Source organism: Salvelinus sp. IW2-2015, linkage group LG11 (assembly GCF_002910315.2).
Source record: "Salvelinus sp. IW2-2015 linkage group LG11, ASM291031v2, whole genome shotgun sequence".
Taxonomy (NCBI): domain Eukaryota; kingdom Metazoa; phylum Chordata; class Actinopteri; order Salmoniformes; family Salmonidae; genus Salvelinus; species Salvelinus sp. IW2-2015.
The window spans coordinates 38326354-38345732 of record NC_036851.1 but is presented as its reverse complement, the minus strand read 5'-3'; the positions used below and the strand labels follow the sequence as shown (position 1 = coordinate 38345732).

The following is a 19379-nucleotide window of genomic DNA, read 5'->3' as shown; positions in this document are numbered from 1 at the left end:
ATATGGTAGAGGGGTGTTGGTTGTAGTTTATGGTTTTGTGTTGAGTGTATGTATCTAGCTGTGTCTCATGGGTGTGTAGTTTACTAGGAAGTCTATGGTGGCCGGAATGGGTTCTCAATTAGAGACAGCTGATTTCTGTTGTCTCTAATTGGGAGCCATATTTAAGGCTGCCATAGGCTTTAGCTGTTTGTGGGTCATTGTATATGTATTGTCGACGTAAGTAGTTTGTGTGTGCACTTGCGTTTTAGGTTTCACGATCGTTTTGTTGTTGGTTAGTGTGTTAAGTGTTACGTGTTCATCTTCGTCGTATTAATTAAGAAGATGTATTCAAGTCATGTTGCGCCTTGGTCTCTCTTTCACGTCAACACGATCGTGACAGAGATCTCTACATTAGTAATGACTCCTCGTATAGAGAGACTCTACATTAGTAATGATCCTCGTATAGAGAGAGACTCTCTACATTAGTAATGATCCTCGTATAGAGAGACTCTACATTAGTAATGATCCTCGTATAGAGAGGACTTTATAGGGTTAGAGAGACTCTACATTAGTAATGAGACTCTACATTAGTAATGATCCTCGTATAGAGAGAGACTCTCTACATTAGTAATGATCCTCGTATAGAGAGACTCTTACATTAGTAATGACCTCGTATAGAGAGAGACTCTCTACATTAGTAATGATCTTCGTATAGAGAGAGACTCTCTACATTAGTAATGATCCTCGTATAGAGAAGAGACTCTCTACATTAGTAATGATCCTCGTATAGAGAGACTCTCTACATTAGTAATGATCCTCATATAGAGAGAGACTCTCTACATTAGTAATGATCCTCGTTAGAGAGAGACTCTCTACATTAGTAATGATCCTCGTATAGAGAGACTCTACATTAGTAATGATCCTGTATAGAGAGAGACTCTCTACATTAGTAATGATCCTCGTATAGAGAGACCTCTACATTAGTAATGATCCTCGTATAGAGAGAGACTCTACATTAGTAATGATCTCCGTATAGAGAGACTCTACATTAGTAATGCGACTCTTACATTAGTAATGATCCTCGTATAGAGAGAGAGACTCTCTACCATTAGTAATGATCCTCGTATAGAGAGAGACTCTCTACATTAGTAATGATCCTCGTATAGAGAGAGACTCTCTACATTAGTAATGATCCTCAATAGAGAGACTCTCTACATTAGTAATGATCCTCGTATAGAGAGAGACTCTCTACATTAGTAATGATCCTCGTATAGAGAGACTCTCTACATTAGTAATGATCCTCGTATAGAGAAGCTCTCTACATTAGTAATGATCCTCGTATAGAGAGACTCTCTACATTAGTAATGATCCTCGTATAGAGAGAGACTCTCTACATTAGTAATGATCCTCGTATAGAGAGACTCTCTACATTAGTAATGATCCTCGTATAGAGAGACTCTCTACATTAGTAATGATCCTCGTATAGAGAGAGACTCTCTACATTAGTAATGATCCTCGTATAGAGAGAGACTCTCTACATTAGTAAGATCCTCGTATAGAGAGACTCTCTACATTAGTAATGATCCTCATATAGAGAGAGACTCTCTACATTAGTAATGATCCTCGTATAGAGAGAGACCTCTACATTAGTAATGATCTCGTATAGAGAGAGACTCTCTACATTAGTAATGATCCTCGTATAGAGAGAGACTCTCTACATTAGTAATGATCCTCGTATAGAGAGAGACTCTCTACATTAGTAATGATCCTCGTATAGAGAGACTCTACATTGTAATGATCTCGTATAGAGAGAGACTCTACATTAGTAATGATCCTCGTATAAGAGAGACTCACATTAGTATGAGACTCTACATTAGTAATGATCCTCATATAGAGAGAGACTCTCTACATTAGTAATGATCCTCGTATAGAGAGAGACTCTCTACATTAGTAATGATCCTCGTATAGAGAGACTCTACATTAGTAATGATCCTCGTATAGAGAGACCTCTACATAGTAATGGTCCTCGTATAGAGAGAGCTCTTACATTAGTAATGATCCTCGTATAGAGAGAGACTCTCTACATTAGTAATGATCCTCATATAGAGAGAGACTCTCTACATTAGTAATGATCCTCGTATAGAGAGAGACTCTACATTAGTAATGATCCTCGTATAGAGAAGAGACTCTCTACATTAGTAATGATCCTCGTATAGAGAGAGACTCTCTACATTAGTAATGATCCTCATATAGAGAGAGACTCTCTACATTAGTAATGATCCTCATATAGAGAGAGACTCTCTACATTAGTAATGATCCTCATATAGAGAGAGATCTCTACATTAGTAATGATCCTCGTATAGAGAGACTCTACATTAGTAATGAGACTCTACATTAGTAATGATCCTCGTATAGAGAGAGACTCTCTACATTAGTAATTGATCCTCATATAGAGAGAGACTCTCTACATTAGTAATGATCCTCGTATAGAGAGAGACTCTCTACATTAGTAATGATCCTCGTATAGAGAGAGACTCTCTACATTAGTAATGATCCTCATATAGAGAGACTCTCTACATTAGTAATGATCCTCGTATAGAGAGACTCTACATTAGTAATGATCCTGTATAGAGAGAGACTCTCTACATTAGTAATGATCCTCGTATAGAGAGAGACTCTCTACATTAGTAATGATCCTCATATAGAGAGAGACTCTCTACATTAGTAATGATCCTCATATAGAGAGAGACTCTCTACATTAGTAATGATCCTCATATAGAGAGAGACTCTCTACATTAAATGATCCTCGTATAGAGAGACTCTACATTAGTAATGAGACTCTACATTAGTAATGATCCTCGTATAGAGAGAGACTCTCTACATTAGTAATGATCCTCATATAGAGAGAGACTCTCTACATTATAATGATCCTCGTATAGAGAGAGACTCTCTACATTATAATGATCCTCATATAGAGAGAGACTCTCTATATGCCTAGCACCCTTATGGCAGGAAGTGAAAGAAAACACACACACACACACACACACACAGAGTCAGCATGAGCCCCTAGGACTGTGTTGGCAGGAGGTTTTGCTTGGCTCAGCTTGGGCTGCATTGCAGATACAGGTTATTGGTATATAGGTCACCTAGCACAAACAGAAACACATGTGACCCAGTAGATATCCAGGAGTTTAAAGAGGCTTCACAACAATCAGCTCAGTACTAGTTCTATCACTGGTGGGTGTGTGTGTGTGTGTGTGTGTGTGTTGTGTGTGTGTGTGTGTGTGTGTGTGTGTGTGTGTGTGGTGTGTGTGTGTGTGTGTGGTGTGTGTGTGTGTGTGTGTGTGTGTGTGTGTGTGTGTGTGTGTGTATATATGTGTGTGTGTGTGTGTGTGTGTGTGGTATAAGAATTAACAGCATGCCATACGTGACACAGGGCAGTCACACACTTGGGCAACACTCAGGCTCTTCTGCTCTTCTCTGTCCAAACACTTCTTAGCAGAGTGCAGAATCAACCCAACTAGTGTAGCTGTGTTTATGTCTTTCCTTATGTCCTCACACCAAAGGCATAAAGACCCATCTTGACAAGAGTCGACTTCACTAATGTTGGATCACAGGAGAAGGTCTTGAATCGGTTTAACGTCTAGAGAGCAGAAGGGTTAGTGTAGACAAGTCTCCCTATTGTCTACACGAGTGTTCCAAAATGATAGGTAGGCCATGGCCGGTTCTGCCTAACCTGGTTAACCAGTGGTTTCAGATCTGGTTCTGCTCTCTGGCCATCTACATTGTTGAGCCAAACATGTTGTTCTTTATCTCAATTCCATAAGGAAGTGTGAAGATAGCGGAGTTGTGGCTGGGTTGTGGTTCAGAAAGCTAGCACAGTAACTGCTATTGTCTGCTATCTGATCTGCTGACAGGGAAGTAGATGCTGTGGATTCTGTTCATGTGTGCACTCCGTTGTGTGTATCTGTGGTCTTTAATGTGTGAGTTCCATTGTGTGTGTATGTGTGTGCATGTGAGTATGTATGTGTGCCTGTGTGTGTTCTCAGTAGTAACTTTACAAAAAGCGTTGGAAGTGGATTTGAGGGAGCCGGTCTAATTTTTGTTACCATGAACATCATAACAAATACAGATAACGACGTTAGCATAAATTAAGCGAAAACCTAACATGCTAAGGTAAATGAGACTATTATACAGAATAACTCTAAATTATGCATGTTTTCTTCCGTTTTTATAACCAAGGCAATTTGTTAAAGAAAACCCATGCTATCTATCCCTGTTGAAATACTGTACTTTATCATAAGTACTGTTTAAAGTAAGCTTCTGCCAAGTATATATAGCTGATATTCAGGTTAGTTTCCTAATAATTTCTCTTGGCAGGAGGATTTGGAGTGACTTATTTGAGTAATGATTCTACATATACAGTGCATTCGGAAAGTATTCAGACCCCTTGACTTTTTCCACATTTTGTTACGTTACAGCCTTATTCTAAAATGGATACAATAATTTTTTCCCTCATCAATCTACACACAATACCCCATAATGACGAAGTGAAAACCAGGTTTTAGAAATCTTTGTAAAAAAAAATATGATTATTAATTCATGATTTAAATATTTATTTACATAAGTACTATAGGTTGAGCGATTAATCGGAATGGCCGATTAATTAGGGCCGATTTCAAGTTTTCATAACAATCAGTAATCGGCATTTTTGGACACCGATTATGGCCGATTACATTGCACACCACGAMGAGACTGCGTGGCAGGCTGACTACATGTTATGCGAGTGCAGCAAGGAGCCAAGGTAAGGTGTTAGCTAGCATTAAACTTGTCTTATAAAAAACAATCAATCTTAACATAATCACTAGTTAACTACACATGATTGATGATATTACTAGTTTATCTAGCTTGTCCTGCGTTGCATATAATCGATGTGGTGCCTGTTAATTTATTATTGAATCACAGCCTACTTCGCCAAACGGGTGATTTAACAAGCGCATTCGCGAAAAAAGCACTGTCGTTGCACCAATGTACCTAACCATAAACATGAATGCCTTTATAAAAATTAATACACAAGTATATATTTTTAAACCTGCATATTTAGTTAATATTAATATCTTWTAARTAGGGAAATTGTGTCACTTCTCTTGCGTTCTGTGCAACAGAGTCAGGGTATATGCAGCAGTTTGGGCCGCCTGGCTCATTGCGAACTGTGTGAAGACCATTTCTTCCTAACAAAGACAGCAACCTTCGCCAAACGGGGGATGATTTAACAAAAGCGCATTTGCGAAAAAAGCACAATCGTTGCACGAATGTACCTTACCGTAAACATCAATACCTTTCTTAAAATCAATACACAGAAGTATATATTTTTAAACCTGCATATTTAGTTAAAATAAATTAAGATTAATGTTAGCAGGCAATATTAACTAGGGAAAATGTGTCACTTCTCTTGCGTTCATTGCACGCAGAATCAGAATATAGCAACAGTTTGGGCCGCCTGGCTCGTTGTGAACTAATTTCCCAGAAGTTTACATAATTATGACATAACATTGAAGGTTGTGTAATGTAACAGCAATATTTAGACTTATGGATGCCACCCGTTAGATAAAATATGGAACGGTTCCATATTTCACTGAAAGAATAAAGAATAAACGTTTCAAAATGATAGTTTCCGTATTTACCATATTAATGACCTAAGGCTCGTATTTCTGTGTGTTATTATATTATAATTAAGTCTATGATTTCAAATCAAATCAAATTTTATTTGTCACATACACATGGTTAGCAGATGTAATGCGAGTGTAGCGAAATGCTTGTGCTCTAGTTCCGACAATGCAGTAATAACCAACAAGTAATCTAACCTAACAATTCCACAACTACTACCTTATACACACAAGTGTAAAGGGATAAAGAATATGTACATAAAGATATATGAATGAGTATGGTACAGAACGGCATAGGCAAGATGCTGTAGATGGTAGTACAGTATATACATATGAGATGAGTAATGTAGGGTATATAAACATAAAGTGGCATAGTTTAAAGTGGCTAGTGATACATGTATTACATAAAGATGGCAAGATGCAGTAGATGATATAGAGTACAGTATATACATATACATATGAGATAGATGAGTAATGTAGGATATGTAAACATTATATTTAAGTGGCATTGTTTAAGTGGCTAGTGATAAATTTTTACATAATTTCCATCAATTCCCATTATTAATGTGGCTGGAGTTGAGTCAGTATGTTGGCAGCGGCCACTAAATGTTAGTGGTGGCTGTTTAACAGTCTGATGGCCTTGAGATAGAAGCTGTTTTTCAGTCTCTCGGTCCCTGTTTTGATGCACCTGTACTGACCTGCCTTCTGGATGATAGCGGGGTGAACAGGCAGTGGCTCGGTGTTGTTGTCCTGATGATCTTTATGGCCTTCCTGTGACATCGGGTGGTGTAGGTGTCCTGGAGGGCAGGTAGTTTGCCCCCGGTGATGCGTTGTGCAGACCTCAGACCCCCTGATTTGATAGAGCAGTCTGACTGAGCGGTGGTAGGCAGCAGCAGGCTCGTAAGCGTTCATTCAAACAGCACTTTCCTGCATTTGCCAGCAGCTCTTCGTGGCTTCAAGCATTGCGATGTTTATGACTTCAAGCCTATCAACTCCCAAGATTAGGCTGGCAATACTAAAGTGCCTATTAGAACATCCAATACTCAAAGGTACAGTGGGAGAACAAGTATTTGATACACTGCCGATTTTGCAGGTTTTCCTACTTATAAAGCATGTAGAGGTCTGTAATTTTTATCATAGGTACACTTCAACTGTGAGAGACGGAATCTAAAACAAAAAATTCAGAAAATCACATTGTATGATTTTAAGGTAATTAATTTGCATTTTATTGCATGACATAAGTATTTGATCACCTACCAACCAGTAAGAATTCCGGCTCTCACAGACCTGTTCGTTTTTCTTTAAGAAGCCCTCCTGTTCTCCACTCATTATCTGTATTAACTGCACCTGTTTGAACTCGTTACCTGTATAAAAGACACCTGTCCACACACTCTATCAAACAGACTCCAACCTCTCCACAATGGCCAAGACCAGAGAGCTGTGTAAGGACATTATGGATAAAATTGTAGACCTGCACAAGGCTGGATGGGCTACAAGACAATAGGCAAGCAGCTTGGTGAGAAGGCAACAACTGTTGGCGCAATTATTAGAAAATGGAAGAAGTTCAAGATGACGGTCAATCACCCTCGGTCTGGGGCTCCATGCAAATCTCACCTCGTGGGGCATCAATGATCATGAGGAAGGTGAGGGATCAGCCCAGAACTACAGCAGGACCTGGTCAATAACCTGAAGAGAGATGGGACCACAGTCTCAAAGAAAACCATTTGTAACACACTACGCCGTCATGGATAAAATACTGCAGCGCACGCAAGGCCCCCTGCTCAAGCCAGCGCATGTCCAGGCCCGTCTGAAGTTAGCCAATGACCATCTGGATGATCCAGAGGAGGAATTGGAGAAGGTCATGTGGTCTGATGAGACAAAAATAGAGCTTTTTGGTCAAAACTCCACTTGCAGTGTTTGGAGGAAGAAGAAGGATGAGTACAACCCCAAGAACACCATCCCAACCGTGAAGCATGGCGGTGGAAACATCATTCTTTGGGGATGCTTTTCTGCAAAGGGGACAGGACGACTGCACCGTATTGAGGGGAGGATGGATGGGGCCATGTATCGCGGAGTCTTGGCCAACAACCTCCTTCCCTCAGTAAGAGCATTGAGATGGGTCGTGGCTGGGTCTTCCAGCATGACAACGACCCGAAACACACAGCCAGGGCAACTAAGGAGTGGCTCCGTAAGAAGCATCTCAAGGTCCTGGAGTGGCCTACCAGTCTCCAGACCTGAACCCAATGAAAAATCTTTGGAGGGAGCTGAAAGTCCGTATTGCCCAGCGACAGCCCCGAAACCTGAAGGACCTGGAGAAAGTCTGTATGGAGGAGTGGGCCAAAATCCCTGCTGCAGTGTGTGCAAACCTGGTCAAGAACTACAGGAAACGTATGATCTCTGTAATTGCAAACAAAGGTTTCTGTACCAATATTAAGTTCTGCTTTTCTGATGTATCAAATACTTATGTCATGCAATAAAATGCAAATTAATTACTTAAAAATATACAATGTGATTTCTGGATTTTTGTTTTAGATTCCGTCTCTCACAGTTGAAGTGTACCTATGGTAAAAATTACAGACCTCGACATGCTTTGTAAGTAGGAAAACCTGCAAAATCGGCAGTGTATCAAATACTTGTTCTCCCCACTGTATATGGAATACAAATGGTATAGAGAGAAATAGTCCTATAATAACTACAACCAAAACTTCTTACCTGGGAATATTGAAGACTCATGTTAAAAGGAACCACCAGCTTTCATATATTCTCATGTTCTGAGCAAGGAACTTAAACGTTAGCTTTTTTACATGGCACATATTGCACTTTTACTTTCTTCTCCAACACTTTGTTTTTGCTTTATTTAACCAAATTGAACATGTTTCATTATTTATTTGGGACTAAATAGATTTTATTGCTGTATTATATTAAGTTAAAATAAGTGTTCATTCAGTATTGTTGTAATTGTCATTATTACAAATAAAGAAATAAAAATTGTCTGATTAATCGGTATCGCATTTTTCGGTCCTCCAATAATTGGTATGGTATCGGTGTTGAAAAATCATAATCGGTCGACCTCTACTTCATTACAGTGTTCTGTTTACTTCTCTGTGGGCCCATCTGGCCTAACACAACTAGAGTAATGATCACAGATACAGGCATAGACTAGTGTTATCTCCATGTCTTTCCAATAGAACATGTTTGGGACAGATATTGTGCAGATATGACCCCAATATATATATATATATAATATATATATTATAATATATATATATAATTATATATATATATATAGAAAAATCGTACGATTAATCGGTATCGCCTTTTTTTGGTCCTCCAATAATCGGTGTGGTTACGGCGTTGTCATGGGTGTATGTACTGGTGGCGAAGTCAGTTGCAGGAGAGCAGAGTGTTGTGAACAGGTGCACACTTTATTCAGGCTGGAGTGAGCAAACAGACGCAAACTGCGTCAAAACCTCCAGAAAAAGGCAAAAGCGCAAAGCACGAAAAAACAATCACCAAAGCTAATGTACCAAATGAACATACAACGTGCACAAACACGGGACATGGAAATAAGTACTCAGACCCTTTGCTATGAGACTCGAAATTAAGCTCAGGTGATTCCTGTTTCCATTGATCATCCTTGAAATGTTTCTACAACTTGATTGGTGTCCACCTGTGGTAAATTCAATTGATTGGACATGATTTGGAAAGCACACACCTGTCTATATAAGGTCCCACAGTTGACAGTGCGTGTCAGAGCAAAACCAAGTCATGAGGTTGAAGGAATTGTCCGTAGAGCTCAGAGACAGGATTGTGTCGAGGCACAGATCTGGGTAAGTGTACCAAAATATGTCTGCAGCATTGAAGGTACCCAAGAACACAGCGGCCTCCATCATTCTTAAATGGAAGAAGTTTGGAACCACCAAGATTCTTCCTAGAGGTGGCTGCCCGGACAAACTGAACAATCGGGGGAGAAGGGCTGTCACGCCTCGTACTCTGTCCTAGATCATATGATATGCATATTATTATTACTATTGGATAGAAAACACTCTGAAGTTTCTAAAACTGTTTGAATTATATCTGTGAGTAAAACAGAACTCATTTGGCAGGCAAACTTCCAAACAGGGTGAAAAATTCTGAAATGGGTCTCTGTGAAAGGCTTCGCCTATTCAATTGTCTTGTATTTATGGATCTGATGCACTTCATACGCCTTCCACTAGATGTCAACAAGGCAGTTAGAACGTGGAATGAAGTGTCTAGCCTTCTGTGGGACCGGATGAGAGTCGTTGGAGTGAGAGGTCAGCCATATTGGCAGTATTTGGCTACGCACTTAGGGCTTGTCATATCTTTGTCTGCAATGCGTTAGGTAGACACGAAGAAATGCTCCGTCTGGGACGTTATTGGATATATTTGTGAAAAACATCCTAAAGATGGATTCTCAACTGAGTTTGACCAGTTTATTCGACTTTTATTATCACTTTTTGAATTTTTCATTCATGCGTAAAATCTTCATGGACARGTGAGCTACACATGCTAGCCAAAGTTGCRAATTCGACAGAAGAAATGGACATTCTAAAACAAAACAACGATTTATTGTGGAACTAGGATTCCTGGCACTGCATTCTGATGAAAGTTCATCAAAGGTAAGGGAATATTTATGATGTTATTTCGTATTTTTGTGGACTCTTTGGACTCCAACATGGCGGAGAATGGCTGAGCGCTGTCTCAGATTATTGCATGCTGTGCTTTGTACTAAAGTTATTTTTTTAAATCTACCACAGCGGTTGCATTAAGAACCAGTGTATCTTTAATTATATGTGCAACAAGTATTTTTATCAAAGTTTATGATGAGTTTTTCTGTTAGATTACGTGGCTGTCTAAAATTTCTCCAGACATTTTGGTGCCATTTGTGACCATGGCGGCAATGTAAAACCCCGATTTGTAGCTATAAATATGCACATTTTCAAACAAAACATAAATGTATTGTATAACATGATGTCATAAGACTGTCATCTGATGAAGTTGTTCAAAGGTTAGTGATTAATTMTATCTCTATTTGTGGGTTTTGTGAAAGCTATCTTTGCGGTGAAAAAATGGCGTTGTGTGTTGGGCTATTGTGGTGAGCTAACGTAAATATATGTTGTGTTTTCGCTGTAAAAAAAAAAAAAAAAAAGTTGGCTGGATTCACAAGATGTTTATCTTTCATTTGCTGTATTGGACTTGTGATTTCATGAAATTATATTATATGATATTAATGTTGTTTTGTTTCTCCTGTTCAGACGCTCTCCGTGTAATGTTTCCTGTCTGTTGTTTATTAAATGTTCACTGCTTGCACTTACTTCTCYTCTGTCCTTACAGAATGCTGACACCACAATTTGAAGCATCAAGGAGTTTTTGTTTTTTGTTTTTGTTGGTGACGTCGGGTCCGGCTTCCGCTGCCGAAGGAACCGGGGATGCCTCAGTTGGCTCGTCGGGTTCCATGCCTTAGCCGGCTCGTCGGGCTCCCACGCCTCAGCCGGCTCGTCGGGCTCCCACGCCTCAGCCGGCTCGTCGGGCTCCCACGCCTCAGCCGGCTCGTCGGGCTCCCACGCCTCAGCCGCCACGTCAGGCTCCCACGCCTCAGCCGCCACGTCAGGCTCCCACGCCTCAGCCGCCACGTCTGACTCCCACGTCTCGGCCAGTCCGTCAGGCTCGCCTAGGTGGGACGCTGGGTGGCGGCTCTGGGGGGGGTACTGTCATGCCTGCTCCTACTCCCCCTCTCTGTGCCAGACTGCCCGTCATTATGCACACCTGTCATCATCATTACGCACATCAACGTTCATTGGACTCCTTCACTTTGTTGATTGCCCTTCTGTTTTCTGTCCGTTGTTTATTAAATGTTCACTRCKTGTATTTGCTTCTCGTCTCCCAGTATCTGTCCTTACAAGGGCCTTGGTCTGGGGAGGTGACAAAGAACCCGATGGTCTCTCAGAGAGCTCCAGAGTTCCTCTGTGGCGATGGGAGGACCTTCCAGAACGACAACCATCACTGCAGCACTCCAACAATCAGGCCTTTTTGGTAGAGTGGCCAGACGGAAGCCACTCCTCAGTAAAAGGCACATGAGAGCCCGCTTGGAGTTTGCCAAAAAGCACCTAAACACTCTCAGAACATGAGAAACAAGATTCTCTAGCAAAGTTCAGCAAAGTTCAGAGATCCTTGATGAAATCCTGCTCCAGAGCATTCAGGACCTCACTCTGGGGCAATGGTTCACCTTCCAACAGAACAACGACCCTAAGCACACAGTCAAGACAATGCAGGAGTGGCTTCGGGACAAGTCTCTGAATGTCCTTGAGTGGCCCAGCCAGAGCCTGGACTTGAACCCAATCTAACATCTCTGGAGAGACCTGAAAATAGCTGTGCGGAGACACTCCCCATCCAACCTGACAGAGCTTGAGAGGTTCCGCAGAGAAGAATGGGAGAAACTCCCCAAATACAGGTGTGCCAAGTTTGTAGCGTCATACCCAAGAAGACTCGAGGCTGTAATCGCTGCTAAAAGTGCTTCAACAAAGTATTGAGTAAAGGGTCTGAAAATGTATGTAAATGTGATATTTACATAASTTATATTGCAAAAAAGTATATATAATGTTTTTGTTTTGTCAGTATGGGATATTGTGTGTAGATTGATGAGTGAAGAAATTATAAGGGCGTAARGTAGAATAAGGCCGTAACGTAGCAAAATGTGATAAAAGTGAAGGGGTCTGAATACTTTCCGAATGCACTGAACCTTTGATGTAGGAGATGCAACAAAGCAATACATTGATGCGCAATGTTTTTGGTATTTTGCCATGGATTTACTTTGTTGAAGTGGAGGTGAATGTTGAATGGTCAGCGTCTTCAGCTGCTGTGTGATTGAGTTTGGTTCTTTACACACGTCTGGCTCTTTATCTCAGTCTGCAGCACTGGTTAAAGGTCTGGGTTTGGATAGCCTCTGCTAGTCCCCAACAACCGGATGTTCAAGTTTTCAGGGAAAGTGGAAAAATAGATACTTTTGAGGAGATGGGAAACTCGTTTGGAATCGTATTACCTCCCATTGTGTATGTTGCCTATGCATCGTCAATTGGCCACAATTCTGGGACAAAGAGAGCTCTCCTTCAAGGAGGGAATGGGATTCAATTGGGCGCTAGCTCAAAAACCCAACATTACAAATATTTTCCGAGATGTGAGATAATGAACTTGTTCTCTGTAACATCATAATATCAAAGGCTTTGCAATTGTGAAATAACGTACTTTTGAGGAAAATATGCACGTTTCTGAACTCATACCCTGACTTTGAGAAGGAACCACATGATGCAGCATAACAATGTGAACACGATTGGTCGACCGTCTGCTGGGTGGAGCGTTATATGTTCCTCCATTCATTGACCAATGGGATTTTTATCTCCGCTTGTCTCTAATATCTCTGTTAACAAGGTTACACGCCATCTTAAATCCTTTTACTGTATTACTTGAACAGTGCACCTCTCCCAAACTTTTGTATGTCAGTGATCTAGTTTCAAACTTTTGTGTGTCAGTGATTTAGCTTCAGGTGTTTATTTTACACCTGCTACGTACGTTGTTTGACGTTTTAGTCCTTTAGCAAACACTCTTATCCAGAGTGACTTACAGTAGTGAGTGCATACATTTTCATCATTTTTTATACTGGTCCCCCACAGGAATTGAATCCACAACCCTGGCATTGTAAGCGCAATGCCCTACCAACTAAGCTACACGGGACCAACTGGGCTATGTTAGGCAGGATGTATGGAGCTAGTAGGCTGTGTGTATGGAGTTAGTAGACTAGTTGTATGGATTTAGGAGGCAGGGTGTATGGGGTCAGTAGGCAGGGTGTATGGGGTTATTAGACTGGATGTATGGAGTTAGTAAGCAGGGTGTATGGGGTTAGTAGGCTGGGATGGTACCCTGGTCTGAGCTCTGGTACTCTGGGTTTGGAGGTATTGTGGTCTGGGGGAATGGAGGAATGGGGATCTGAAGGTCTGGGGTAATTAGGAGATGGAGGGAGAGGAGTAGTCCTGGGCCTGGGGGCTGGGGTTCTGATACTGGTTTGGGGTAATGGGGGAGTGGATGACTGGAGGAGAGGTGGAACTGTTCTGTGTGATGTCTTCATTGTCTCTGGGTAGCTCTCTCTGGGGAGTAAGGACCTCAGCTGCTGATGTAGGTCAGCCACACACATTGAAAACACATCTCTCTCTCTGTCTCTCTGATAGGTCAGAGCCGTATCAGGAGCCAACCAGGAGTTGTGACAGGAGAGGAGAGCCAATCAGAGGAGAGAGATGTTGGTGCAGGGCGGGCCTTGGGTCCTGTCTGTCATGTCGTTCCTCCTGCTGCTGTGGCAAGAAGTGTCTGCTATCGAGGTTCCTCTTGATCGTAAGTCCATCAATCAAATAGCGAACACATGAAATCAGTCAAAACATTGTTTTATAATATATATTTTATCGTAAACCTTTTGTTCTCATACAATTTAGATACCGGTGACCCACCCAATGGTTTTGGAATTGAAGGGCAGTGAACAAAAAATGAAGATAACAGAGTTTCATGCCACATCCCTTACTAACCTATTGGTGTTTACTGTGACAAATGGACTTTCAGGAAAAAAATCATGCGAAATGAAGTGATTTATATATACATGTACAGTGTATACTCTATGTAAAACACAACACAGTTATCCTGCAGATCCAGCTTCATGTAAAGTGATATCTCTTAACAATAGAACTGAGCTCACATACACTCTCTGACCATCCCCTATCCCGCACGTACGCACGCACGCACACTTACACACACACACGCACACATAGACACACACACACTTACACTCACACACTCGCACATATTGATGTGTTACCCAGTGAATCTGTTCGGTCCATCCATATGATCTAAAGATATTTCTGCATGGTTTAACTATAGTCGAGTGGTTATTCTACCAACTGAATTATGAATTATGGCATGCTAATTCAATATGAATTTAATGTATATGTTTTCATCCAACACAGAGCTGAAACCAATTTAGCAGTAACCGATATTCAAATCTACAGTTGAACCATAGAACTCTGCACATTAACATTTGATGAGCAMATAGAGTAGGTTGTTCCATAATACTGTGCAATCAAATGTGACAGTTTCTCACGTATGGCTGACTACGGTGGCTCTATCTTCTCATAACCATTCACCTCTGACTACCCATCATTGATTTCAAATCAAATCAACAGTTCAAATCAAATCAACATTTCTAATCAAATCAAATTTTGTTGGTCACATACACATGGTTAGCAGATGTTAATGCGATTGTAGCGAAATGTTTGTGCTTCTAGTTCCAACAGTGCAGTAATATCCAACAAATAATCTAACAATTCCCAACAACTACCTAACACACACAAATCTAAAGGGGTGAATGAGAATATGTACATATAAATATATGGATGAGTGATGGCTGAGCGGCATAGGCAAGATGCAGTAGATGGTATAAAATACAGTATATACATATGATATGAGTAATGTAAGATATGTAAACATTATTAAAGTGGCATTATTTAGTGTGGCATTGTTTAAAGTGACTAGTGATCCATTTATTAAAGTGTCCAGTGATCGGGTCTCAATGTGGGCAGCAGCCTCTCTGAGTTAATGATGGCTGTTTAGCAGTCTGATGGCCTTGAGATAGAAGCTGTTTCTCAATCTCTTTGATGCACCTGRACTGACCTCGCCTTCTGAATGATAGCAGTGTGAACAGGCAGTGGCTCGGGTGGTTGTTGTCCTTGATGATCTTATTGGCTTTCCTGTGACATCGGGTGCTGTAGGTGTCATGGAGGGCAGGTAGTTTGCCCCCGGTGATGCGTTGGGCAGACCGCACCACCCTCTGGAGAGCCTTGCGGTTGTGGCCAGTACAGTTGCCGTACCAGGCTGTGATACAGCCCGACAGGATGCTCTTGATTGTGCATCTGTAAAAGTTTGTCAGATGTCAGCCAAAACATCAATACACACACACACACACACACACACACACACACACACCCTGATACACTACTCCTATACCAGGCCATTCTAACATGTATAAAAGCTTGTGCCTCCCATTGGACTGACTCCAGTGTGAATATGAAACTAAGAGACAAAGGAAAGGCGACATTTTCTCTCTCCTTTCTCTCTTGCTTTTTTCATAAAGGAGAATAATAGCTGTGAATGTCTCACAGTGGTGTTATGAAAAATGATTTGATAGGGATAAAGTGCCATGGGCACCTGCTATTTGGTGGTCAAACACACCTGCACACTACTTATCTTCGACCTCACACACACGGCCATCAGCTGTCATCACCTCTGTAGTCTCCACCTCATCGACCCTCTACAGCACCCTCAATGTCTCTTTATACTCCACAACCTTTCACCGCTGGCCTCAGAAAGCTCTATTAATTAGTGTCAGACAGAGGACTCACACACACACGCACATGTGCACACACACACAACAGGGAGAGAGAGGGAAACAGAGAGAGAGAAGACCCCCCACAGAGTAAAATGCATAATACCCTCATAACCCTCTGACATCTCCCAAACATATGGATAGGGGGGGAGGGAGGGAGGGAGGGAGGGAGGGAGGGAAAATCAACCCTGGTCATTGAGAGACCACAGGGAGGTTATCCCAAATCTTCTGGTGCTCCCAGTGCATTTAATGCTATAACTGAGAGGACTGAATGGGAGCATGGGCTGTCTATAGGACTGGATGTATCTAATGTGAGGTGATGACAGACGGATTTATCTCTGTTCTCATTCCCCTTCCCTCCCCCAACCCTCTGTCTCCCAGCTTCCAGTGGTGACCTCTATTGATGATGATTGTCCTGTCCTTGTTAGCCTATTATGTTCTTTCTCTCAACCCTCCCCTTTCCCTCCAGCATGGGCATGGCTATATGGCATAATGAATATCATTCTGAGTAAATAAAACAACTGTGGGGGTTGGGTGTTTCACGTGCATATAGGCAGCTGTTCCCCCATAGCCTTGACACACACACACACACACACACACACACACACACACACACACACACACACACACACACACAACACACACACACACACACACACACACACACACACACACACACACACACACACACACACAGACTGTAGTACATATAAAGACAGAAAGTCCTGAAAGGAATGGCTCTTGTCATTCAGACACACAGCATTGGACCACTACTGTATGTCAATTACAGTATGTCAGTCATGGCCATTTACAGGGTAGCTAAAGAGTGCCATGAAGACAATATGAAATATATTATAAATGTAAATTTACTGTTTTGTGATAGATTATTTATGCAGTGGAATATAATTAAATATATGTGTATATTATTTTCATCTGTACTGTTCTTGAAAATCACTAACTTGCTGATTCTAGCAGATGAAAATCATATAATCTCTCTGTCCCTCTCTCCGCTGCTCCCTCCTTTAAAATCAACCTTTTCCCGATATGGAATCATCAACAGGTAAGTTTACATCTCATTGTTTCAGCTTAATTGTTTCAGGACATATTCACAGTCATTGTAGTCAATAAACGTATTATGCTACTCTAGTAACAAAATGTACTTTACATACAAAACATGGATATAACAGTATCATAAATATTGTTTTGTAGAATAACATTTTATGACATGCCTACTCCATAACAATAGAACTGTAACTACAGTATGTGACTAACATTGTTTAACGCTATAGACATGCTCTAGCTATAGAGCTGTGTTACAATGAGCACTCTAATATCACTATCAACACCTGCAACATCTCTCTCTCTCTATCTCTGCCCTCCTCTCTCACTCACCCTCTTTGGGACTAACAGAAAAGATCCAGCAGGATTGTAAGTATTCTTTATTAACACAGTAACATTTTGTATTGTGTCTACTGTGTCTATTTTCTGTTGTGTCTGTTGTCTTCACTCTTAGAAAAAAATGTTTTTTCAAAGGGAAGCGGAAGAACCCTTATTGGTTCTAGAGAGCACTTTTTCTTCTTAGAGTGTATTGAGTCTGCTGTAATACTCAGTACTGTTTCTACATTGTCTCTATGGGGGATGAAAACACCAATTTGAACCCACATTTACAGCAGTAAATGATATAATGGTGTACGTGCAGTAGTACTAGGAGCTAGGGCTGTTGCGGTGACTGTATTGCCGCCACACCGGCATGATGGCAGTCAAAAACCACATGACCGTTTAGTCATGGTAATTAGGCTTCTCCAAGCTCTGACGCTGCTGATGGTCATTAGTAGCTTACCAAATTTGCTAACTGCCTGGAACTCAGCACTCTAGAAGCACTCAGCACTCTGACATCAAATGTAATTTTATTGGTGACACATGGTTAGCAGATGTTAATGTGAGTGTAGTTGTGCTTCTAGTTCCGACAGTGCAGTAATATCTAACAAGTAATCTAACAATTCCCAACAACTACCTAATACACACAAATCTAAAGGGGGTGAATGAGAATATGTACATATAAATATATGGATGAGRGATGGCRGAGCGGCATAGGCAAGATGCAATAGATGGTATAAAATACAGTATATACATGTGATATGAGTAATGTAAGATATGTAGACATTATTAAAGTGCCATTATTTAGAGAGGCATTGTTTAAAGTGACTAGTGATCTATTTACTAGTCACTTTAAATGTAAATGTACTCAAATCTAATGAAGCACTTCATGTGAGTCCATGAGCTGATGTTGTACAACATCTCTATAGGCTATGCAATTGCATGAGAAAACAGAGGGGATCCCATCAGATTTCTATAGACTAAGCCTACTATATTTATTTCTCAACTTCCCTAATATTAAGCACYTTGCTTCTCTTTACAACAGGAGTATAGCCRACCTGGCTGGCATGAAAATGAACCACGGGAAAAATCATCCTCCATTCGCTATTTAAGTGCATAGATGACATGTATTTTTTCCAGCTGCCCCTGTTTGGAGACAGGTGCATGATAATAGTGTGATGGGTGACAGTATTAGCCTACGATGCCCAGCAAACAGCGCATGCTTCTTTTCTGTCGGCGACTTTTTCAAATCATAGTCGCACACCTCATGTAGCCTGGCCTATATGTTTTGATAAGGTTTGTATCACAACTAAAGTGGCCAAATAACTTTGTAAAATGAAGCACATTAATCTGCTTCACAACGGGTGTAGAGCCTAACTGGCATACATACACAGCGCGTGAGTTTCAAATTTGGGAAGATCATTTTCACCATAAAAATGCACCTTAATAATAAAAGCATTACATGCATAATCACATTTGTGGTCACTTTTGAGAATGGTGTTTTCCTGCTAATGGAACATACACACTTCTAGCCTGCTGCCGTGTGCACATTGCTGTGTTTATAATGTGAAGAAATTGCCTAATAGTTTATCAACATTTTAAGCTAAACGTTCTGATCTGTTGCGTCAGCCATATTGCTTAAAACCGTTTTTCTGATGCTAGTGGTTGTATTAATTTGGGATCTATTGCATCCCACAACTGTCCCAGACTATGTCTGGAATATTTATTTATCGTACAGAATATAATAGGTCAACTTTTGTACTATGGGGGATAGTAGATTGACATAGACTAGTGTTTTTGCTGTTCGTTAGGCCTACTCATCTTGTTGGCTGACGAAAAGTAAATGTGGACAGTTCTTCCAATATCTTCAATATGCACCTGGGAATTGGATAAGGACGCGTTGCGCATCCTTATCAGCC

General features: G+C 40.9%; 1 protein-coding gene across 1 annotated transcript in view; it reads left to right on the top strand.

The window, feature by feature from the left end:
* LOC111970714 (neurofascin-like) overlaps positions 1 to 19379 on the top strand; it is a 69048-nt gene that overhangs the window by 18494 nt on the left and 31175 nt on the right. The window contains 2 exon segments of the mRNA XM_070445718.1: positions 13886 to 14045; positions 17494 to 17511. Of these exon segments, the coding sequence (XP_070301819.1) occupies positions 13952 to 14045; positions 17494 to 17511 (112 nt within the window). The 5' untranslated portion in view covers positions 13886 to 13951.